The sequence below is a fragment of the Elgaria multicarinata genome, chromosome 2 (genome assembly GCF_023053635.1).
Source record: "Elgaria multicarinata webbii isolate HBS135686 ecotype San Diego chromosome 2, rElgMul1.1.pri, whole genome shotgun sequence".
Taxonomy (NCBI): Eukaryota; Metazoa; Chordata; class Lepidosauria; order Squamata; family Anguidae; genus Elgaria; species Elgaria multicarinata.
This window is the reverse complement of record NC_086172.1, coordinates 43,296,019-43,321,754: the sequence shown is the minus strand read 5'-3', so window position 1 is coordinate 43,321,754 and position 25,736 is coordinate 43,296,019. Positions and strand designations below refer to the sequence as shown.

Here is a 25,736-nt window from a genome sequence, read left to right as displayed (position 1 = left end):
TCTCTTCACAAACTTGGATCACTCCCCCTTTCGGTGGTCCTAAACCAACTTACTTCCAAACCTTTCGAACTGTTAGCAAACGCCGACTTACAGTTACTCACTTGGAAGGTGATCTTTCTGATGGCAATAACTTTAGCCAGAACAGCCAGTGAGTTATGTGCACTATGGATAGATGACCCATATCTAGTTTTCCATAGAGATAAGGTTGTCCTCCGACCCGATATTTATTTTCTGCCTAAGGTTGTTTCTACTTTCCATCTCAACCAAGATATTATTCTTCCAGCATTTTTTCCATCCCCATCCACACCTTTGGAGAATACCCTCCACACGTTGGATGTACGACGTGCTCTTGCTTTCTATACGGCACGGACGGAACAGTTTCGACAAACCCAATGTTTGTGTGTTAGCCACCACAAAAGAGGGTTACCTGTGTCAGTGCAAAGATTATCATCTTGGCTAGTATAGTCAATACAGATTAGCAAAGCAAAACAGTGAAGGGGCATTCTACAAGAGCCATGGCCACTTCATCAGCTTTTCACAGAGGGGTTTCTATCCTAGAAATATGCCGAGCAGCAACATGGTCAAGACCGACGACGTTCATGAGACACTATAGACTGGACATTTGGTCTTGCACAGACTGCTCTTTCAGAATTGCTGTGCTTTCCTCAGTCTTCAGTTGAAAACACCTACCCACCTCCGGTAAGTGAGCTTACTAATTGCCCATGTGTGTGATGCACAGAGACCACAATGAAGAACAGGTTGCTTACCTATAACTGTGGTTCTTCGAGTGGTCATCTGTGCAGTCACAGAACCCACTTAGGTGTGGAGGAATTACGTGATTAACAGGTGTAATGCAATATACCATTACAAAGTATCCCTCGGTACCGAGGCCACAATGGGATCTCAAGAGAACTGAGGCATTGGGCGGGAACTCTCCAGAACATGCGCAGTATAGAAGTGGGGAAGGGTTCCCACCAAAACTCTCAGCTATGAAAGTCCCCCCCTCCCCGGATCGAAGCTCCATGCAGGCGCAGAGCCCATGTGTGTGACTGCACAGATGACCACTAGAAGAACCACAGTTACAGGTAAGCAACCTGTTCTTGCTGAAGGTTCAGGATCTTGTGTTAACTGTAGAAAGCCAGTTTTGACTCCTTAGGCTGGTAGTGCGAGATTTCAGCATCTGGGACTCTTATAGTGCAATCCTATAGATATCCTGTGCACATCTACTCAGAAGTAATTTCCACTGAGTTCAGTGGGGTAAGTGGGTATAGGTCAGCACAGCTGGCCCAAAATATTTTGCTGCCCAAAGCAATCCAAAAAATTGTGCCCCTCAACAACCCAATAAAACCTGACTAGGTAATGTAACCAGTAAAGAAGCAACCAACAGAACAAAGAATGTCTCAGAGAAAAGATATAAATAGGTTTAAGATGAGTTTTTATAATGATGCTCATACATATCTACAAATTATATACTTACTATGTGAGAAGTGATGGGAGCTGGCCTGGTCCTCAAAGTCTTCAACTAATGTTAATGGTGCTGATGGTCATCAGTTGGGTGGTGTGTACATCTGAGTAACTAATTATTTAATTAAAATACCTGGCTTTGAGATTAAATTTACAGAGGCCTTGGGAAGGCAGCTAAGTCTGAAGTCCTATGCCCATTTACCTGGGAGAAAGCCCAATTGGCAACAAAGACAAATGCTAAACAGCACAGAACTGTATGAAGTCAAAATAACAACCATGACAATGGGGTAAACAGACTAATATAATATGTTAACAGGAGAAATTACAACAGGATTGGGATGTGTAACATAAAATGCATATAATCACAGAGTGAAGACATTCATAAACAGTTGTATGTACTTAGTAATGAAATGCTGAGCAAGATAAAGCTTTTACAGGACTCTGGATTTTACACCTGTTTTACCACAGCTTCTTCAGAAACTTGCTATAGTTACTGCATAACATAATGCAAATAAAAATCCCCAACGGAAGTTACACAAAAAGAATTATATGGGTAAAAAGATAAGAGTAATATGAATATCAGCTAAATCTCAGCAACTCACCACCACTAATAAGCATGTACTGTGGGAGAAAAGGTGAGGCTATCTTTAAACTGTTCCTCTGCCCCCAAACATGTTTAATCGTCTTCCAAGATGGATTGACTAAAGAAAAATGCAGGTTTTCAATTACGTTAAACAGAGAAGCATACAAATTCTAAGTTTTCCAGAAAGCTTCAGAGGTGGCGAGTTTTTTTCAAGCGGCTGTGATTATTTTACCCTCAAGATCTCTTTTATATATCTCCCTTAAAGCCACATCTACCTAATTGCCAGGATGTCTGGTATATACATACTCTCTGGTGGTTTCCCCATGTAGCAGGAATCTTGTGAGACACCACACACCAAATGCCTGGTAGTAATGTTAACTCTGAATGATGTCGCAACCATGTGAAAGATCATTCAAGCAGCCTCTCATATGTCCACCATAAGATCCAATATGTGGTGATCTTCAGAAGGCAAGCAAACTAGTATGGGGGTCTGCAATATATGAAAATTTAAGAACTACCAGATTAGTGGAATGCTTTTTAATTCTAAGCAGTTCCCATATTCTGATATATAAAATACGAGTGTTCTAGGATGCAAGTTTATTTTGAAGCATTTTTTCCACTCGGATAAACTGTTTCCTATATATTCATTATGCCAATTCTTTTATCTTATACTAGGCATAATGGTTTAGGAAGGACAGATGCAATGAAGGTAAAGATACTTCTCTGGAATTTTGCTATATGCTTATCTTTAAAAGGAATTTATATTTTGATATTTACTAGATGTATTTTAAAAAGTTTCCGTTTAGTCCGTTGAATGTACTTTATCTATGATCAATGATTACATCTTGTACCTATGTTGTAGTGTTTTATTACAACTTCAAGGAATTCCCACCAGTGTGAGAAATCATGGTGAAGAATTTGATGACAGAATTTGATGGCAGGTCTTGTGGTGGGTTCTTACTTCTATCTGTATTACAGGAACAGAAGAATAGACAAAATGGGAGGTTGCATGTGTTTGGTCCAAAAGGTAAATAGTTTATAAAGTCATAGTTAGAACCCATTAACTTTTTAAACTCTTTGGTGCTCTCGAACATGATCAAGAAGCTGAACTAGAATTATACAGATGGAGTGGGTGTGCTCTGGTTGAACAGGCTCCTCATTGACTTATATGGGTAAAAAGTAAACAGATTGCAACATAGGACTCTGTTGGCTCAAGGCATTTTGCTGCTTGAGGCAGAGCAGCAAATCCTCCCCCCACCCCCACATCCAGATAGCAGCATGAAAGTGAAATGCCAGAGCCTGGCACCAGTAGGGTAGATTGCACCACCTATTTGTGAGCCAGGACTAGCAAACTCCACTTGGAGTAAAAGACTGGGAGAATCTGCTGCTCTTCCCCTGCCCTTCCCCCTGCTCAAGTAATACACAACTGTCCCTTTCTAGGTCCTGTGCAGCAGTAGCAGCACATCTGCTTCCAGGTTCTAGGCCCTTATTCAAAGTTCATGCTGAGTGGAGCGGGGGTGGACCACCCACCCACACACACACACTTTGAGCTAGGACTGTCTCTCTTCTCCCTTTGAGCCAGGCTGCCTTTCTCGTGCTTCTGCTCCACGCAAGACCAAATGACACTGACCACCATGCTTTTTGACCTGTCAGTAGCTTCTTCAGGCTATGTAGGGCCTGCCTGCCTGCCTATATGGACACTTGTCTGTCCATCTGTGCCCAACTCTGTCACACAATGACATCTTGCCGCGTGCCTCCCATTGCTGTAAGGCAGCCTTCCCCAACTTGATGCTCTCCTGGTGTTTTGGACTACAACTCCTAGCATTCTTGACTATTGACCATGCTAGCTAGGGCTGATGGGAGGTGAAGTCCAAAATATCTGGAGGGCACCAAGTTGGGGAAGGCTGCTGTAGGCCATCCATTTCCCATGTGAAGCAAATGGGAAGGTACTCTAATCACCCTCATCCTTCCCCTCCCATCAGAGACGAGAAGGAGAGATTCAAGTAAATTCCACAGGAATGAGTAGGGTTGGGTGGATGGAAGTGCCCTCGCTATGTCCTGGTCATATGAAGAGTGCCTTGGCGGGCAGGGCCCACAGGCGGCCCAGTTCCCTCTTTGAAGTTTGGTGGTACTTGGAAGTGCAGTGGGCTGAGGCAGGTGCTTGCTGCACTGCTCTTCCAATCATTGGCTGATCTAGGAGGCTCAGCTTACCTCATAGAATCATAGAATAGTAGAGTTGGAAGGGGCCTATAAGGCCATCGAGTTCAACCCCCTGTTCAATGCAGCCTCTTTATCAGGCTGGCCCTGAGAAGGTTATGAGAAATTTTTCACTTTTAGCCTTGCGTTGAATAAGGATTGAAAAGCAATCAATAGTTTTTTTTAAAAAAAATTGAAAGCTTTCCTCCAGAAGTATTATATTCTTATAAAACTTAGATTTTTTCATCCCACCATTGGATCCAGAAGAATCTCCAATGCAGCTTACATAAAGTAATGCAATGTAACATTTGCACAATTGCTACCTGCTCTCGCACATGACATTGCTCTAGGATAGCATAGCCTCCCTTTCCCACCCACCCCCTCCCAGTTCCAGGTCTTTCTATTACCCAAGGCCAGAGACAGAGGAGCCAGCTGCTGCGGCTGGACCTCAGATGAGCTGCTGAGCAATGGCAATTGGATCTTCTGTTGCCTGTATGTGCTACTGAGGTCCAGATGAGCTGTGACATTAATTGCACTCATGCAATTAATGTGCTTTAAACAAAAAAGAAAAAGGAAATTACAGGGACGGAGTAGAGTCAGGACCATGGCAGGGTGGAGAAGGAGAGTTTACCCTTACCACCACCACCACCACCACCACCACCGTGGTCCCACCAGAAATCAACACCTCCCTCTGAAGCTGTTGTTTTGAATTGGAGGGAAGCCTCCATGCAATAATGCAAACAACAGCTTTGGGGACACGGGACGGGGGTTTAAACTCTTCTTCCCATCCACCTGTTGATCCAGTGCTGCTCAAGGACCACTGCAGCAGGAATTTATATTTTTAAAAACAACAACAACAACAACAACAACAACAACAACATGCACATTAATTGCATTGATGCAATTAATATCATTGTCTAGTTTGACCCTTACTCCTTTCCCTAAACTACCTATTTTAACCAATTAATGCCAATTGTTGTGTGTTTCAGTCAGTCTCCAGCGGTGGCTAGAAGCACTAATGTAAGCAAACAGCCTTAGACAATTGGTCTCTTAATTTAGAATTGAGCACAGTCAACAAAAGCGAAGGGGATTTTTTTGGTATGATATTCACGTACATTTTGAGGTATTGTATATTACAGAGAAGAGATCTAGATCAAAGTCTTCAAACAGGGTCCAGGACACTTTGCATCTCTACTTGCCAGTAGAGATACACGTTTTTTATTAATGTTTACAAAAGCCTGATAAACCTGGGTTACAATTATTTCTTAGTAAACATTATAATTACCATTTCATATATGTATAATGTTTTTCAGGGGTGGGATACATTTAAAAAACAATGTGTATAAAGTGAACCAAATCTTTCAATTTCTTTTTTTAGAAGAAGTAGTTATTGAACCTGTTCAATCAATGCCACGGTAAGATATCTTTTATTGTGCAGCTGGTATATAATATACTTTTTAAACAGTCAAAGCTAGATAATACAATTATTGGTCACAGGTGGTCGTGTGTGGGTGTGTGTGTGTGTCCTGCTTAGGGTGGGGCAGGGGCATGGATTTAGCCAGTTTCAGTACCAAAGGCACAGTCAGTAGACAGTCTGAGATCCAGTGATGAACCAGGTTATTGGGGAACTACAAAGCAGGAATGTAGGAGTTTGAGTTCTCTGTATCTAGAATTGAAAGCTTTTAAGCCTGAGTCTTCACAGCTGAAGTGGGGACCTGCCACTGCTGCCTCCTCCTGCCTTCTCAAACTGCGTGCCTGTCTTCTGCCAGCTAGCTTATTTTTCCTGGCAGGGATACATGCACCTGATTCACCAGTATGCTGCCTTCTAGGTGTTTCCACCTTCAGGAGCTGTGTGGCACCTGCACATCCAGCAAAGTAATGCAAGGGTTCCTGGAACTTCTGGGACTTCTCATATTTTGCCTGACCTCAGGCAGGCACTACACGGCTCCTGAAGGCGGAAACACTTTACAGGCAGTGTGCTGGTAAGGCAGGCAGGCACACATATCTGCACCAAGAAATGTAAGATGGCTGGCAGCCAGGTGGGTGGAGCCAGCTGTATTGGGAAGTGCATGAGTGGGGTGGGCGCACTCGCAGGTGGATGGCAAGGTAGTAGGCATGCCTGTGAGCAAGCAGCTGTTCCTTGGTTCTGCTGGTTTTATGAATGGCCTACCATGTAGGCAGCCAGCAGGACCAAGAAGCGGCAGACCCTTTAGAGGGGGAAAACACTGCTCTTCCCATATTCCGTCACTTGCTGCACTCACTTCCTCCCGCTTCATGATAGGACCTGCCTTGTCCTCACCCAGAACACAGGTGAAAGCCATCAGTGCCACCTGAGGAATGTTGCTTGTGAGTAGAGCCTTGTTCATAAGTATACTTTTACTGAAGTGGAGGCCTTATTCCTCAGGTGGGCACTTCTTGTAGTTGGCTATTCCTAAACCTTTTAGGTGCCTATGCTTTCTGGGGCTAGATGGCCAATTGTCGTCAGCCTCCAAGAGCTTTTCTACATGAGTAATTTATTGCATGCTCATGGTTGGCCACTCATGGAAGTTTTTGGGTCCTTTACATGACACCATCATCCTCCATATTAATCAATGTTCAGAAACACAAACTGTATCTTATTCTGGAGTTTGAAAACTCAATATGCAAATATCAATGTGAAGAGTGTCATAGGCTATAATCATACACACACACACCAGTCACCTGGAACAAGTCCCATTGAACTTAATGAGAGCTACTTCTGAGTAGAGATGCATAGGATTGTGAGGTTAAGGATTTTCCCCCCCCAATGTGTTTTATAAAATGCAAGATAAAATACAAAATGATAATAAAAATCATAAAAGCAAAATCAATCAAAATATAAGAGGAAATCAATTAAAAACACAGCTCTAAATTAAGAAATAAATAGCTCCTATCAATAGAAACCTATTTCAGAAAAACTTAAGCCAACTTAAAAGCCAAAAGCTGGTCTGAGTAAGAACGATGGAAGGGCATCAAAGATTGGATAAGCTTGTACTCCCTTGGCAAGGAGTTCCAGAACCTGGGAGCAATTGTTGCCAATAATTCCAGAAACCTTTTGCCTACTAGATTATTTCATCTCTAAATGTGATCCAAGGTGTTCATACACAATTGTAAATGCAAGCTGTAATCACTGAAAGAATTAATGAAGCAACTGAAAGCTGCAATCATACTAGCTAATTTCCATTGCAAAATTATTTTATGAAGCACGTATTTAAAATTAATGCCTTTCACTAATTATTACTACAGTAATGTATTTACTCTTGTAAGTACCACTTTAACTGGGCTTTATTTCCAAATAAGTATGCTTCTGATTGCAACATAGGTATCCGAGATTAGCAGGATATTCTAGATTCAGATAGGGCATTTTGCAGTGCAACTTTTTTTATTATTTGCAAGCTAAAACAATATCTTTACATTTGAGATTCATTGTTATATCAACTAAAGTTCTGTGATAATATATCCTTGCTCTATAGTGTTGATTACATTTTAGATGTATTGATTCCTTCACAGTTTGACCATTTATTTTATGCACGTATTCTGTATTCTATTTGACTTGCAACTGAGCCAAAATCAGCCCTTGATCTTGGTGTCTCAAAGTGTAGCATACAAAAAAGGAAGAAATAAATATAAAGCCACAACACTTGGTTCGAATTTTTGTTTTAGTAGAATCATTATTATTATTTATTTATTTATATAGCACCATCAATTTTCATGGTGCTGTACAGAACAGTTCATTCTGCAGTTCATTTTAAAAAAACCACGGTCCTTCCTCCTCACCCTTCTTTTTTCTTTTTTTTTAACCAAGGCAGCATGGGATGTGGAAATGAATCTACAAGCAGACCTTACACTCCATCAAAGCAGATCTTGTTATGTGCAGCTAAATCATTAGAAAAGTAAGTCTCACTTCAGTTGAGTTCTTAATTAATTCTGTTAAGAGAACAAGTTGCTGACACTTGCGTTTTTTCAATAGTTAGCTGTTATCCTTTTGTACAACAGTGTAGATCTCAACCAGTTCTTAAGGCATACTCTTGAAACATTTCGGGACCTGTCTAGATATTGTGCTCATAAGAGGAATGCTGTCAAAAATATGACATCATGAATGTCTACCCCAGCTGGGATGTCTAGAAGTGTAGAACACAGTTGTTATGGTGAGGACTTCCACACGTTCATTTGATGTTCCTAGTAGCTATTGGTGAGGAAATAGGAGTGTTCATTATGATGGTGATGTTTTGCATGGTAAGCACTTCTAAATGTTATAGTGAGGAATCACTTGCCACAAGGAAGCTAGGTGTGGTTTTGGTAGTGTCTCCATGGGAAATGTAATATGTAATATGTACAGCAGTCCTCAGTCAATGGCCGAGGAAGCAATTTGGGAATTATTAGTTCTAAGTAGCTTTTCTTGTCCATCCATGTTAAATGACAGTAGATGGACTTAAAATGCTATTTGATTTTTAAAAAAACATGCATGAAGTTGTGCAAATAGAAATAGAGCTACACTTCAAAGCATAATGACTCATTAGTCTCAGTTTGTATTTGTAAAAATATGTGCTATTTTATTTTTCCTTGGAAAACGCTTGGAATACATAGACGGAATGCTTTAACAAGGATTGCAAAAAATATAAATCCGAAGATGAGTGTAAGATTGCATGACTGTATAGAAGAAGAAGCAGGTGAGATTTATGTTTGCATATGTGATTTATAGAGAGCCGTTGCAGTTCTGTGCTGTTAGACTGGGGTCTAGGGGTTCAGAATTCAAATTATCCCTCAGTCATAGAATCATAGAATAGCAGAGTTGGAAGGGGCCTACAAGGCCATCGAGTCCAACCCCCTGCTCAATGCAGGAATCCACCCTAAAGCATCCCTGACAGATGCTTGTCCAGCTGCCTCTTGAAGGCCTCTAGTGTGGGAGAGCCCACAACTGTACACACATCTTGTGTAGCCTCAGTTTCCATGTATAATGGAAATTGCTTTGTTCTATTATTTAGAGTAATTGGGAAGATGAAAAGATGGAGATTGTCAGGGATGGTAAAATACTATGCACACATTCTTTACCCATGCAGACTCTGTGACCCTACAAGGAAGGTTCCCCAAAGGGCTCAAGAGAGCCCTCTTTCTCCCTCCCTTCCCCCAGTGCATATAGGGTAGGTTTGCATGTCATGCAACTCATTGTGGGTGACAAGCTATGCAATGTGGGTTGTTCCATAGTGCATAGTTTGTGTGGCCGACAGACGATCAGGCTTGCCACAGCTTGTTTCCCCCATCTTTCCCTCTGCATCCTCCACCCGTATCCCAGGGTCCTGCACAGCAAAACCCATCTTGTCTTCCCATCCTATCTTCCTCCCTGCTCCAATCACATTTTTTGTTCCCTGGCTTTTTAAACTAAACATTCCCCCCCCCCCGACATTTGTGCAAATAGAGTTGTAATATTTGTGTATGTGTTTAGGCCTCTAAAATTTGTGCAGATGTTTTCATGCATTATTATTATTCCCAGTTTTTCACAGTTGTGAAAGTGCACACATGTTTTTAAGAGTGGTTCTCGGCAACACGGAAGCTGCAAAAATGGGGTGGGCTTCAGCACTTGCTGGAGACTCTGGGAAGAGTTCAGTAGAATGTGGAGGCAAGGGTCAATTCCAAACTTCGGAACTTGACGATAAGTGGCCGATCTGGTCCCCTGCTCACTCCCGCAGTCCAGTCTTGTCAATTACCTTGTATATTTCCTAGTACACTTTATTCCCTTTGACAAAGGAAACATACATAGCAATAGACAAGGCAAGGGTCTATGTAGTTTCACAGCCATAAGTGCGCACTTTCGTAAGTGCAAAGAACTTTGGAATTATTATTATTATTATTATTATTATTATTATTATTATTATTATTATTATTATTATTTCAAAGAGACTTGCTCAATTTCCAGGGGCCAAAAAAATATATTATGTTCCCCATTTGCAAATGTTGGGGGCCATTTTTTTTTAAAAAAAAGGGCTTGGCGACTGTGTGACTGCCCTTCCAAAGTGCCATTTTGACATCATTGCAGGGGCAGTTACTGGCATGGGAGGCTTGAGGCAGCACTGGCAGGCGCAATCACCAAGAGCGGTGGTGGTGGCTTACCACTTTTGCCAAGCGGCTCACTCGCTGCTTCCCACAACCCATGATGGGTAAACTGTCCTGGGTTTGGATTACATGCCAATGTATTGTGGGTGGAACAAATCCTAGAACAAGCCATGGGTTGTCAGGGTGAGTTGTTGCCCACAAACAAGCCACCCTGCAGGAAGCGAGCCAGCTTCTGACGACACGACAACTTACTGTGGCTTGTTAGCCATGGTTGGGATGTCATGTGAACGCAGTCAAAGGCAACAGTATGTTATGGGCATGGAAAGTCTGTGTGTGCCACCCATCTTTTTCTCCTTCTGCTCGGTCAAGCTACACGAGCTTCATCTCATAAATGCTTTCTTCAAAGCAAGACACTTAATCTTACATTGGAAGCTGCCTTTCAGAGAGGTGGACTGAAAATTCCACCACCATCTCCACCCATTTTCATGGGCCATTTCTTCCCTTACAAAATGAGAGTATTATTTTTTCTGCTTTCAGGGCACAGGTGAATTTTGGTGAAATTTTCAGGGATAGTGGAGGTTGGTGCTTTTCTTACTCTTAACTTTACAATGCGGTGATAAAAGTTTCTTGTTTTTAAAACTTTTTAAAAATCTGTGAGTGGGCACAAGGCTCTGAAAGGTGTGTTGTTGTTCTTGTTTTAAAAAAAGATTAAAAAGCAAGGGGATAAAAACCTTTGGCCACTTCATAAAGTTGAGAATAAGGTAAGCATCAGAGCCTGCACCCCTGAAAATTTCACCTATGTTATCTCTCATACACATCTTGTGGTGCATCTCATTTTCACTGCCAATACACACACACACACACACCATGGCTGAAAAAAAACCTCAACCAAAATGTTTGGCCCAATTCTAGCCTTTATGCCAAGTTTGGCCATTAGTCCATCTCACTCAGGATTGTCTTCAGCGAATGACAGTGGCTGTCTAAGGTTTCAGTTTAGGGTCTTTTCCAGCCTTGCCAGGAAAAGTCAAGTATCAAACTTGGGATCTTTTGCATGCAAAGCATGTTCTCTGCAACTGACCTACGCCCCCTTTCCGTGCTGAGAATGGTCTAACTTGATAAACAGTGTCACTGTGAGCAGTGAGTATTAGGAATGATTCCCATATTGTATAAGGAATCTTCAACAACCTTTTATCTTTAATCAGATTTTTGTGGCATCTCCTTAAATCTATTATGCTTGGCACCACCACTAATGGACCATAACCAAGTGGCTGTACCTCTTGTCATTTTGCTCTGGTACTACAAATTGACTGTCCCATGGAGAACATCACTGTCTTAGTGATTTCTGCAGCTTAAACCAATATGAGAGAGCTTCTGTAGTCACCCTGCCCTTCATTGAAGCAAGTCTCATAGATTTTGAACCTACTAACCATAGATTACTGGGCTTTAAAACATGCATACTGCAATATTTGGTTTTTCTTCTATACTTCTTGAACTCATTTTTTTCCTGTGGTTTCTGAGTCCACTTCAGTATGGACTCACTAAATGTGCACTGATTTTATGATAAGGAACTTGTATTTATGTTATTATAAATTAGTTTGATTAATATAGATTAATTGGTATATGAAATAGCATGAGTTTCTCTACTATCATAACATAAATATGAGAATAATCAGTGTTGCTGTTGATTAGCCTTGTGTTTCTGCCTTGTGTTTCTCTTCCCGCCCCCTTTAGAAATTCATAATGATCAACAATTAAAAACTGATTTACAGAGACTGAATCATGAAACTTTGATAATTGAAGCTAAGACAGAATCCACAGTCAATGGTTGGTTCAAACAAAATATATTTCATTTTAGCTTTCATGACTATATATTATATGTTAAGCATGATTTCAAAAGGATATTTGCTTGACTTTCTGACGGAGAAGACATTAATGTGTCTGATTTTTAACTTTGTGGATAGTGTAAAGTTTAACAAAGGTACTACCAATACAAAGAATATTCTAACCATCCTTTTACTGCTGATCTTCCTACTGAAATAACATATTTTAACACTATCTGTAGCCTTTTGATATTGGCAGGAGAGAGTGATTCTGCTACATTTCTACTATGCTCTGCTGTAACAGCTGTGGGTTGTATCTTGCCAGTGGAACGGACACTGCTGGCAGATCAAATACTTTCCCTTGCAGCACCTCACACTGCCTTCATCTGCTCTGGAGGGCAGCAAAGCCCTCCTGTTTCACAAGTGAAAGTCTGCTTATATAATGTTAGATGTAGCTTAAAGTTACATTTGGTCTTATTCTTGTAACATCACAGAGCTAGATGGAGCTCCTTCTGGTTTTCTTGTTAATTTGAATCCATGAATAAATGGAATAATAACACATGTTACACATGTTACAAAGGGCACCATCTTAAAAGAGGCATACTCTTGTGTGTATAAGGGAAGGGGGATTGTCTCTTCCATGATGGCATCTGCCATCTGTAGCAGCTTAAAAAATTAAAATATTTTTAATCTCTACTGCCAATTAATTGGAGTAAGTTTTCTTTGATTAATCAAATCACTTAAATGACTAACTTTTACAGTCCTAAATGTTTTACTTTATCATGCAAGGCTTTGGACATGGAACAAACAAGGATACATGAATTAGGCCACCAACTTTCAGTTTCTCTGCACCACTATTTCTCCTAAGTATCAATAATTGACAGATAAACTGTCATTGGTAGCATTGTTTTTCTACCTTTGAAGGAAATCCTGACTTCTAAAGTTAAATTGCTCAGTATGCATAGCCCTTAATACTTATTTCTAGTACCTCTTTGTGAGCTAAACTCTAGTATCATAAATTGTATGTGATGTCATAGCTCACTCAGCCCTAATAAAAGGCTCAACTGATATCAATTTTTAAACTCAAAAAGTTGTCCTGTGGAGACTGACTGATGAATCTAACAGAGGTGTAGTAAGTCATGATCAAGTCTGAGGGAAGAGATGGCAGTCCAGGTATGGTAGATCCATATGGAAGTAGGAGGAGAGAAGTTGTATACACCTGTGGTGGACTCTATTAAGTCACCATAACATCTGGAAATTAATTTTATTTAAAATATTTCTTAACCACCCTTCACTAGGCTCTAGATTCTAGAGCTTCTGGTGTGCGTGTACAAAAGTATGTATAAACCTATTTATGCAAATATGGGTCCAAAGAATTCGCTACCAGTTCCTAGAGCAAAATTAAAAGGTGGCTTCACAACAAGTAAAAACCAACCAACCAACCAACCAACCAAAAAAAACAAAGTCAAACTTACAAGTGGAATATAGCGAATAAAATTCAGTTATAGCCTTACTGAACTTATTCATTCACAAAGCTCAGGAATCTCAGTGCATTTGAGGAAGGGCAGAAATAAAGCACTTATTGCACACATGTAAGTTTAAATTGAGGGTTGTACTGTTCAATATTCTGGCTTGTCATTTGCAGACTCCCTTTTAAAAAAACCTATTTCTACCTCTGTGTTGGAGGCTGTTCAAAAGTCTTCTGAATTAACTCCTTCTATGTACCAAGTCAGTGGTACTTAAATGTATAATATGAAGGGAAAGAGGAGATGTTGCTAAATTTGCTTATTCAGAATGTCACTGTGATGGTTGACAGCCAAAATTTAGTAATGCCCATATACGTAGTACAGCTGCACTTAAGTGTAGAAGGAACTGACCTTTATTTAAATCACTGTTGCTCTGAAAAACACCTTTTTGCATTTTCTTCTACTGAATTTCATGGTGTTCCAGAGGACCTGATGAAAGCATACAGAACTCATATATGACATGTTGATTTTGCACAGATGAAAAAATGAAAAATTCCAGGAATGTTGAAAAGGCCGCCAATGGTGAGGTCAGTACTGAAATGCCGACGGGCAGTGTGGATAAACAGAATGCTAATGAGAAGCCGCCAGATAGTTCTGACGATGATGAAAACAATGAACAAAGTGACAATGAAGCTAAAAAGAGGATTGCACCACTACAGTTAATGGGAGAGGTACGAGTACTTGTTAAGCTAACAGGAGCTCTAGCAAAATTAAACTTTTATAGAGGGAAAGTAAACTTCTGATCAGCTCGAAATGTGGAAAATATAGTTTAAAATAAATAATTGTAAAGGCCTGTTGAATGAAAGAAAATTGACATTGTATGCATCTATATAGAGAATACAAGGCATGACTATAGTTCAAATTTATTTTGGGGGAATTTTAAGAACATAAGAAGAGCCATGCTAGATCAGACCAAGGGTCCATTTCGTCCAGCATTCCGTTCACACAGTGTCCAATCCAGCTCTTGACAGGAAACCACAAACAGGACATGAGTGCAAAAGCACCCTCCTATCCATGTTCCCCAACAACTGGCATACTGCCTCTGATACTGGAGGTAGCTTAGAGGCATCAGGAAGACCAGTGCCATTGATAGCCATCTCCTTGTGCATTGTTTTCTCCAATAGTGCACAAAAGACAAGTCTATTTTTCACCCCAATCCTAATAATATGTGCCTGTCTATCTGCCTGCAGTGAGAATGTAACATGGCTACTTCAATGCAGTTGTATGGTGCTATCACATTCGATGTCTTCCATCATCATTTTTTATGGTTTTAGCTTTTGTAAACTGCCCAGAGCTTCAGCTATTGGGTGGTATAAAAATAAAGAAAAAAAACCACCGTGATTTCCCCCCATCTAATGACTCTAAATGTGTGGAGAGTGTTATGCCACTGCCAGATGTCACTGTCAGTGATATGTAAATTATCTGGGTGATGTGGAGGATTGTCAGTATAGAGAAGCTGCCATGCAGAAGCTGTTGGATGTCAATCTGGATGCTGCATGACTGGCTTAATATTTAGTTTGGACCCTTAAGATGTATTGAGTCGTGTTTAAATCAGGACAGCCAGCTGGAGTGGCTTCCCTTGGGAGTGAGGAGGAAGTGCTGAAATGTCACAAAATAAAATGAATTTAATTTCAGATGATTAATCATTGTTTGGAAGTAAGGAGTTATTTTCTTTTAAATCTTACTACAACTACTTCTTAATATATAGACTAGAAAAAAAAAGTTTGTATTAATATACATCCTTTTAAATATCCTTATAGTTTCTGAAAGCAATAATGGAACAGAAATACAGTCTTGCAAAAAAACTTTGTCAGATGAGTAAGTACTCACTTGTATTGTTTCCACATATCTTTTACTTAAGTACATGAATTCATTTACATATTTCAGCTTGCTTTTTATATAGGAGCAATATCTAAAATGCATGTACACTAGCCAGAAGATTTGATTCAGCATTCAAGGACTTGGAACCCTTTGGATTCTTTCCGGGATGGTTTCATATAGAGAGAGATCTTGTGGTAGTGACACTTTCCCTGCATTTACACTGCAAAGATGTATTGTTGACATGTAACTTTTAACTATCAAAGATCCTGAGACTTGTATTTACTTTCATTAAGCAGATGTACTATTTACACTTTTCAGAAGGGTACTTCAGAAGGGTACTGTAGAAACTTATTTCTGTATAACAACAGGAGCAAATTTCCCCCCAGACCTTTAGTACTATGAAGATACTAGCCATGCTCAAGTATTAAACGCTTAGCTGCATAAGCTTAGGCATAATGAAGGAAGAGTGGAAGGAATGCAGAAGGGAATCTGTTGCCCTAGTTTTCCTGATTTCAGCTACTTCTTGTACAGGACCGGATCTACACTACTGCTTTAAAGCGCTTTATAACAGTTTTGACAACTGTTGAGGCCCAGGACACACTCCATATACAGTTGTCACAACTGTTATAAAGCACTTTAAAGCAGTAGTGTAGATCCGGCCCAGGTCAATGGAGTGGTAACTTTCCAAACTAGACAATAGGTGAAATGCAATTGTTTTAAATTTTGAATAACAACACAGAGGCCCTGATCAAGGTTGCAACTATCTCACATGGAGAAAGGGATCGTAATCCTTTCCCCTCCTCGCTGCTTCTGGAAAATTGCCCCACCCCACAACTGCAATTTGCCTTAGGAGGGAAGCTGCCATTGGTGCCAAATGCAGCTTCACCTCCTGGTGAAGGGGTGGGTGAAGGTCATTGTAATTGTGGCACCGTGGTGAGGAGAGGAAAGAATTAACTCTTCCCTCCTTGTATGACATGGTCATAATCGTGATTGTCACCCACCCCTCTGAGTACTGCTATTTACACTTTTAAAACATGCAAATACATGAAATGCACTTCCACATTTCATGAATCCTCTAGGCAGATGACAAATTACAAGTAATTTCTTCATCTCATTAGACAGATTGAAAGTAATGTCTGGACTAATCAGTCTCATTTCTAAGGAAATAGCCTTACTGCAGAAAAGAAAACCTGTTTGTTCCTTTAAAAGAAAATAGTTGCTTTAATGCTGGAGAGCAGGTGTTAGAGATATAGACAAACCTGTCAATTTCTATTTCTCTCAGCTTCTTATTTTTCAAGTTTGCTTTGTCCTACTTCTGCATCTATTCTTGTCTTAAAAAAAATTAGTCTTCATTTTCATGCACATTTCTCCAAGTACATTATTTTTGGTACACAGTTTTGTCTAATATATACACTTTTGAAAACAATGGTCCCTAAAGTAATGCATTTTTGTACATAAATTTCCATTAATATGCACATTTTTGTATGCATTTTTCCCTCGGAAAACTGCATTGCAAAAGTTGGAGAAATGTGAATACCAAACAACTGCATTTCGGTTTGTGTATCATTTTGGGTAGTGCAAATTAAGTGGGTTCACCTAAAAATACAAACCAAACAAATTTCTTCCCCGTGTTGTCCAGAGAAAACTGGAGTTTAAAAAGTTCCAAGAAAAAGTTGTTGAAATGATGGGACATGCAGTTGTGCTCCTAATAAATGTGATACTATTTGTACTTTAAAACTCGAATCGAAAAATGGCTTTTGCCATATGAATTTTACATAGCTTTCATGTTTTGGTTTTAACTTGGTATTCTGATCCAAATGAGGGACCATCGGCAGGAGAATTATTTTTGCAATTGTAAGAACTAGGAGGTCTTTGGGGAATTTTCCATATTTTGTTTCACCATACAGACAATAATGCCCCCCTTGTCAATTTCCAGTTTTAATATATGAACCAGAAAACCCGGAGGCCAAGCAGTTTCTTCCACTTATTGAACAAAAACTCCTATTGGGTAAGTGTGAGAACAGTAATCCTGTGGAACCTCTATGGCAGCCTTCCTCAACCTGGGGCGCTCCAAATTTGTTGGACTACAACTCCCAGAATGCCCCCGCCACTGCTGGCTGGGGCATTCTGGGAGATGCAGTCCAACACATCTGGAGCGCCCCAGGTTGAGGAAGGCTGCTCTATGGCCTGTGGAGACAAAGCAAACTACCAGCTTGCACCTTATTGTTACAGAACTCTCTGTACTTTCATTACAGTAAATTGTAAAGGTGATCAAGGTTTTGAGTTACACCTTTAGCCCAATCCTATGCATCCTACTCAGAAGTAAGTCTCATTGAGTTCAGTGGTGTTTACTTGTGAGTAAATGTGCATAGGACTGCACCCTTATTCATAAAAATAGTGTTAATGATGTTGGAAGAAATCCTTTATGAATAGGCATCTTAATGCTGTCTTGTGTCCCACCTGAAGATGGGAAGAGCAGGAGGGCAGCACAGAATCAGTGAAAAAAGGAAACCATGTCAGAGCTACAATTCAATGCATAATGAACGATTACTAGAATTCACGTGAATATTTAATTAAATCCATTCAGAAATCCCACTGTCTTTTGAGGCAATTTTCATCATTATTTATCCTTTATTATTGCTAAATTCGTTGGTCACCTCTGCACACGGGGTGGGTGTGGGGTTATATACTAGGTAACTCTTCAAAAATTAAAAGATACAATAAAACCAGAGAAATAAATACAAATTTTAAAACATTGCAAAATTAAGAAAAACTGTAGGACGTTTAAATAGATAACTGCATGTCACTAAAAATGATGTTTTAAATTAAATGCTACAAACAGTTTAAGCACATAATCCAAGCTACTGGCTTTTCAGGCCACTGATTCCCTCAACAGGGGAAGGGAATGGGTCCCTGTATGCATTTCCCCACTGTTGGAAGAAGACATGCAAAGAGATCCATGTCTGTTGTGTTTTCCATTAAGATCTGGAAACCCCCTGCATCCAAAGGAAGCACGGGAGGAATTATATGGAGATGTCCCAGGGCACATCTTGACAAAGGGAAAGCCCCGAGGTGGATCCGCAGTGGCGGCAGGTCATTTAAATGATGCAGCTGCCATCATGGAGCCATCCCAGAGTACTTCCCCTAAGCTCCACTTTAAAAAAACTCTGGCGCTTACCCTGACTTTTTCCACTGAGCAAGGTGCAGGCCCGCATTTGCCGTCTGTCACCTTGTTACAGCAGACGCATGGCTGGGACAATGCGCCCCCTGATTTGGGGCCATCTGCCAGGGCAGGGATGGTCCAGTGAGTAGAATGGTCTCCGGATCGCCTCTGCGCTTCCAGGGACCTTGGGGAGCTTCCCTTCAATAAATAAATAAAATAATACCAAAAAAATGAAATACAAATGGACTACCAGCGCACTGGGAAAGTGGGGAGGTGGTGGTTTGTCTCCATGCCCCTCTAGAATTGTGCAATTGCACAATTACAAACAAACGTCTTTTTTAAAAAAGCAACCCCAAAACACCAGTGAAATTTTAAAAAATGGGGCAAGGAGTCGACTTCTCCCTCCATGACTCCTTTGTTTTCAGACACTGGAAGGAGAAGGAAGAGGAGGAGGAGGAGGAGGAGGAGGAGGAGGGGGGAAAACAATGGGGGGGTGCAGGAACGGGAGCACTAGGGGTATTACCCTGGAGGAGTGCAATTGTGGGATGTTGGGTAATGAGGCACCAATGCGACCTCATCTAGACCGGAAAGAAGAAGAAGTTGGGTGTGTGTGTGATGCAGGTTGAGCCAGGCCAGGGGGTGGGCAAATCAGCTCCTGAATAATTAGTTGCTAGGCTGAATTAACTTCGTATCTTTTTCATTCCCCTTTTAGAAAGTAAACGAGCCAATGAAAAAGGTGAAGAAACTGGTGAAGAGAGCAGTGATGACAGTGAAGAGGATACTAGCAATACAGATAATAGTGATACTGAGAGTGAAGCAAGTTCTGAAGATTCTGATAAAAAAGCTTGAAAATTTTGGGAGTGCCATGACTGAGTGTATTTTTAAATTAATTTTCTTTTAAACGCGCACATTAAAATGAGCTGATTTGATAACAATTACCTTTCTTATACTTACATTGCTTTCAACGCTCCACTGCCTCAAGCAGTTATTTGTTACATACAAATGTGCTGGGCATGGACAACCCCTGAAACATATTGTTATTGATGAGCAATTTGTGAAATGAAAAGTTTTTATGAGTTAAATGAAATATGTCCATGGGATATATTCATTTGGCTCTACTAGCCTAATTTTCAGGTCTGGTTGGCACTGCTCTTGCTATGTTAGCCTTATTTCAGGGAATTGGCATACAGAGCTACAGGTGGAAATACAGTAGAACCTGTAGCCATTTTGGGTGTTGGAAGTGTAATCGCAGAAGCCTTGAGGAGGGTAGTAACAAATGGGTTACAAGTCCGTGTAATTTTTAAAACCTTCCATCTCAAGAATCTAGCACAGGGCCTGTCCTCATATACCTCTTCCCTGCCCAACTTGTGTCCCAGACTTTTAGGTTGCTGGTACAGGGTTGACCATTTGGTTCTATGTAGGTATTTTTATGGAACACTCAGGGGGTTCTGAGAATCTCAGAAGCTTGTGCAACATCCATTCCCACCATATCCTCCAACAGTGCTTCTGGGGATTGTTTTGGTTTCTTTTTGAAGTTCTGAGTTTTCCATCAATGAGGCAGCATATCTGAGTACCAAATAGGGCTGCAATGTTTAGTTAATCAATCGGGCAAATTAATTGATTTTATATATTTTCATAGATTAAAAAGTTTCATCTCCAACCCCACCCTACTAATCAGGCAATAGAATTCTACCAACAGAAGTTATGGTGTTTACTGTAAGGGAGCTAACATCAAGACTTAACAGTGGCCTGATCAGGAGAACACTGAAAGCGTTTATCTCTTTATAGACAATGTCTGTACCAGGAATGGGGAACCTCTGGTCCGTAGGCCTAATTTGGCCTGTGAAAGTTCATCATACAGTAGTTGGAGGCTTTGGCTCCCTCCGTGGGTCCCACCCACTCCACTCCCAAGCCCCTTCCTAAGTCCTACACCCTGGAGGCTACCTGTTACCTTCAATCATTGATGCTGTTTCAAGAATTAAGTTCTATTTATTTGTATGATTCATACCTATTAAGGAAATAAAATTTCTCATGTTCAGTTTCTTTCTGCGTGGATAGCGAATATTCTTAAGGAATAAGTTATAGCAGGTGATCCCCTGTGTACAAACAAACTGTGAGAATGATTTTTCCCTGAATGAGGCCACAGCCCACAAGTGAAGGAATTCTGAAGGGGCTCAGTAAGACCCTGTATCTTCCTCCCCCATGTCAGTGTGTGGAGGCAGCATGCAAGTCCTGTATATACCCTTCATATCCCCACCCAGCCCTCCTGTGTGCAGAGCACAAGTTACTGTAGATTTTTATATGGGAAAGGCTCATACTCACTTTCCTTGGATCAAAAGTGGATTTTAAATACTCGTCTTGTTCTTCCTGTAATAGAACTTGGTAACATTTCATAGGGAAAGGGGACAGAATTGAGCATAGAAGAAAGGTATCCCAAGTACCTCTCCTCACCCCACAATCCTTAAAGCAGTGATAGGGATGCAAGCCCACAGACTTTCCCCATCTTGCACAGGTCCAGCTCTTTGTCCCTCCAATCCTGTGCAGGAAATCCATGCTCTTATCTCTGATCGCTGGAGAAAAACACTTTTTTTGCAGCACACTGCAGGGAACCCCTGTTTGCTAATAGGAGATTTAAAGACATTTAAACTTTAAATAACCTGTTCTATAAATATGTTTAAATTTTAAAGCTGATTGGAGATAAGTACTGTTCCCTGTGGGCCAGGGGAGGAGGAGATAAGTACTGTTCCCTGTGGGCCAGGGGAGGAAGCTGCTGAGTGATTCAGTCCTTGTGCTGCTTACTTGTGAGTAGTCATGATGCTCATGCTTTCATTTGAGTAGTCATGCTTCCTACTATAAATTAGCAACAGTAGGATGGGGTGGTGGATTTTTCAGCCCTGTCCATTTTTGCCCATGTCCCCACCCACCACTGGTGCTTCTCTGAAATGGCCTGAAAAAGGTTCAGGCCGTTTCAGCCCTTTTTCGGGCTGAAAAAGGTTCATCACCCCTGACTGAGAAGGATTATTAGGAGTAGAAATTAGGTTTGTATTCAACTTAAAATGTAGAATAGTGGCCTTGAACTAGTGTTCCAACTCTCATTCTGGTATCTTGATATCCAAGCGAGATAACTGTGTTACAAACAGGTGCTGAATAGGTAAGTGAATTAAACCAAAGTCCTTGCTTTGCTCAGTGAGCAATGCACTTTAATATTAGTTAATGTTGACCCAGTGTGGGACTGCTGTGAAAGAGGCAAATACCATTTTGGACATAATTAGGAAAGGAATTGAAAATGAAACTGCCAAGATCATACCCACTCATACAAATCTGTGGTATAACCACACTTACAATTCTGTGAATAGTTCTGGTCACCACACCTAAAAAAGGATATTGTATAACGGAAAAGTGCAGAGAGCAACTCCCCTATGAGGAAAGGTTATAACATCTGAGTTTAGGGGGGGAAAAGTCAAGGAAGGGGTGCTTAGTTTAGAAAAAAAAGTGAGGGAGGGGTGACATGATAGAGGTGTACAAAAGTATGCATGGTTTGGACACCCCATGAAGCTGATTGGTGGGAGTTTCAGGAGTGAAAAAAGGAAGTACATCTTCACACAGCTCTTAGTTAAGCTATGGAATTCACTTTTACAAGATGTGGTGGCCACTAATTTGGAAGGCTTTAAAAGGGGATTGGAGTACTGCTTGTACGTTTCCTGTGGGCAGCTGATTAGCCACAGGAAACAAAAACACTGGCCAACGCGATCCCTTGGTCTGATCCAGCATGGATGTTCTTATGTTCTTGTGAATGATTTCTATGGAGGAAAATATTTAAGGTATTCTGATAGCTTCCTCCATTTTGCTTGATTTAGCTGGAATTAACAGCATGACATAATGATATAACTAAGAAAAATAAAGAACTGATAGTAATAAAGAGTCTTGTCATTGGGTTTCCTGGAACAACAAGTAAATGGTTAAAACATTATGAACTACCAATCTTTGTCAGCACAGTTTTACAAAATGTGCCCATAATAGCAGATCTGCCTAACCTTAGGTTTTTCAAGGTGAATACAGCCCTTGTACCATGTGTGAGCAAACCTCTGGTTTTGTTGTAAACCTGGAACTATAAATGGAGAATGTTGTCAAACACTGGAGAGCCACACTAACATGATTGCAGGCATGTATTCAGTTTGGTGGATTACACATTGATTCTTCCTGTATTACTGGGAAATGTTGCTATTTCAGATGCTGAAGCTTTGGCATTCCCATGACCTTGGTCTGACTTTAAATATGAAAAAGATCTATTGGATAGTGCTTAGTATGGTGTTTTTCCAATACCACCTTGCAGAAAAAAGTCTATTAAGTTTCTAAATAAAAACAAAATTAAATGACATTTATATGGGTATGAGAAAGATTACACTAGACAGCAGAAAGGAAGTGCCTTGCATATTTTACAGTTCATGTAAAATAATGTGATATCTGACTCCTCTCATTCCCTGCCAAACTTTCTAGCTGTCAGCCTGTCTTTATCTTTCATCTAAATAAGATGTGATGAGCATGTTCTTCATTGTGTGGAATATTTAGTATGGATCTGTGACTGATCAGTCATAAAGAGAGAGTGGGTAGGTTTTGCAAAAAGGAGAGAAAATGCCCCCCATAAAGACCGTGTTCATAATATTTGGAAATACACCTTGTCCAAGATAGTAACAGTACACTGAAGATGACTTTTGAGGGAGTAGATGAAGGGGACAGGTGAGCTAAATTATTTTCAAAGCACTGTACCCAAAAGTCCGTACAATTAAAAAGAAATGCTGAGGAATACAATTTAAAGCTCTTAAATATATGACCATTTATGTCTCAATAACTTTATTTGTTGTGACATGCTTACGAACTAGGTGGATAAAGAAAAACAGCTTTCCACACATAAACTATCTAACTGAGACAATCAACTAAGTATGAAAAATAAAATGTGGAGGTAGTGACGGCCAAAGGATATGGTGGATTCCCCCTTCCAAGACCAGAGACATTGGTATGACTTTGGCTGGGAGGGGAAGAATCTGAGGCTGGACAGTTCCCCACCCCCTTGCAGCCCACATGGAAAGCAGTGGTGTTGGAAGAGCACAGGGAGAGGGAAAAGGCAGGAGGAGGAGAGGCCAGAATCCTAAAGCCTCTCTGTTGTCTGTCCCACCCACAACGCAGTAGGTCAGCTAGATGAGCCAGGAGGCTATCAAGAAAAGGAATGGGAGGTGTCTTCCTCCCACCCTGCCTGGCTCCTGCCATCAGGGCTTAGAATAGACAGAGGGCTCAGATCTCAGAAGCCTCTGTCTATCAAGCTGCAATTCCTTTGGATTGTGCTGTTAACTTGTGTATGGTTTGTTTTGTTTTAAAGAGGAAGAGAATCAAATGAGCATCAGCTGGTAGTGAATTCCACAGATAATAAGTAACAAGGAAAGAAACACAAAGAAACAACATAGAGGAAGAAGCATGGGATTTGACAAGCAACAGAGAACCAAAAGAATGCAGAGATGGGGTGGGTGGGGAGAGGGAAATCAGATATAAAAGATAAGCAGGCATAAGAAAATGAATATATTTAAAGGGAATTAACAATCTTACACTGAATGTGAAAATGGTAACTAATGAAAAGAAATCAAAAGTGGGGAAAATAAGATATTTGTGTTAAAAAAAAGGTGGCAGAATGAAAAACAAAAGATTTAAGGTGGAAATGGAAAAGTCGTAACTATAATTATCAAGTTGAGACAAACTAAGAGAACAAACCAAAGTATGGGGAGAATCCCATAGAAATTATGGATTTTAGCAATATTTTCAACTGAAAATGTTGGATAATGATTAAAAATGGAGAATTTGATTATTTTTAATTACATTTCTATACCACCCAATAGCTGAAAGAGGAGTGTTGGATGAAGAAGACAAAAGAACCGAAAGATCATCCAAAGAAATAGCATCATCAGATGGGGGGAAATCGCATTTCCTTTCCATTGTTTCTCCGCCTCCACTTCTGTCCCTCACTACTTTCTCTCTCTTCCCTGATGGGAAAGAGGAATTAAACAAAGACCATGTGGCCCATTTAGGGGCCATTTTTATCACACTGCTTCTCCTGCACACAGCAGGAGATCATGGCACAATTCTCTCTCTCTCTCTCTCTCTCTCTCTCTCTCTCTCTCTCTCTCTCTCTCTCTCTCTTTTTTTTTTTTTTTTAAAAAAAAGCCAGATTTTGGGGGGTCTACTTTGTGACAGAAAACCAAGCAGGAGGTACACAGGAGGCAGACAATGTCATCTAAAGGACACATGCACATCCATAACTGAGCAGTAGCAAGTGTGCCATAAATCGCTCGTCAAACCTCTATAACTGAAGGAAGAAAACAAAGAATAGAAGGAGGAGGTGGTTTAGAAAGAATAAGTATAGAAGGCAAAGAAGACCAGGTAACCCAAACAAGAGCAGATGGCATCTGATTTATATCATAGGGGAAAAAACTGAGCAAAAACTTGAAGGGTTAAGAGCTGAGAAAGAGGAGGTAGAAGTCTAGAGCAAATGATAATTAAGCTAAAAGAAGATGGCAAGAAGAAGGGGATGAAATCATTTCTGAAAATAAAATTGTTTACAAAGAGGAAGCAGAAGAAAAAGAAGTGAGCACAAATTTTATTTATTTATTTATTTATTTATTTATTTATTTATATTACATTTATATACCGCTCCATAGCCGAAGCTCTCTGGATGGTTTACAAAAGTTAAAAACAGTGAACATTAAAAAGTATACAAAATTTAAAACCATCAAAAACATAAAAACAACAGTAGAAAAACAACGGTATCCATTTAAAACCACAACAACAATAATGAAGAAAGTCAATGCATTCTTGGGATTTGCACCTAAAACATTCAGGACCTTGGATGTACCAACAAGGAAGTAAGCCAAGGCTAAGGTGGAAACAAACAGTAGGTACTGACAGGGGTATGAGGGAATCAACTGCAGTAGAAGTTGTTGAAAACTTTAAGTCTTGCAAATTTCAGAATAGTAATTAAAAATAAACGTTGAACCTAATGTGACTAGTTCGGAATCTGAGATTGAAATATAGCGCCACCTGGGGGAAAT

At 40.3% G+C, this 25,736-nt stretch overlaps 1 protein-coding gene across 2 annotated transcripts in view; it reads left to right on the top strand.

Annotated features, from left to right (window-relative positions):
- Positions 1-19,559, top strand: part of LOC134393559 (transcription factor Sp5-like) — a 47,300-nt gene extending 27,741 nt beyond the window's left edge. Inside the window, exons 5-14 of one of the 2 annotated variants that reach the window (XM_063118608.1) lie at positions 2,723-2,756; positions 3,026-3,074; positions 5,622-5,658; positions 8,071-8,154; positions 8,849-8,931; positions 12,044-12,136; positions 14,136-14,329; positions 15,419-15,476; positions 17,416-17,487; positions 19,355-19,559. In XM_063118608.1, the coding sequence (XP_062974678.1) occupies positions 2,723-2,756; positions 3,026-3,074; positions 5,622-5,658; positions 8,071-8,154; positions 8,849-8,931; positions 12,044-12,136; positions 14,136-14,329; positions 15,419-15,476; positions 17,416-17,487; positions 19,355-19,491 (841 nt within the window). In that variant the 3' untranslated portion in view covers positions 19,492-19,559. Of the gene's footprint in view, positions 1-2,722; positions 2,757-3,025; positions 3,075-5,621; positions 5,659-8,070; positions 8,155-8,848; positions 8,932-12,043; positions 12,137-14,135; positions 14,330-15,418; positions 15,477-17,415; positions 17,488-19,354 lie in introns of those variants that run through there. The other variant, XM_063118609.1, reaches the window with a different exon arrangement.
- The last annotated feature ends 6,177 nt before the right edge of the window (positions 19,560-25,736 follow it).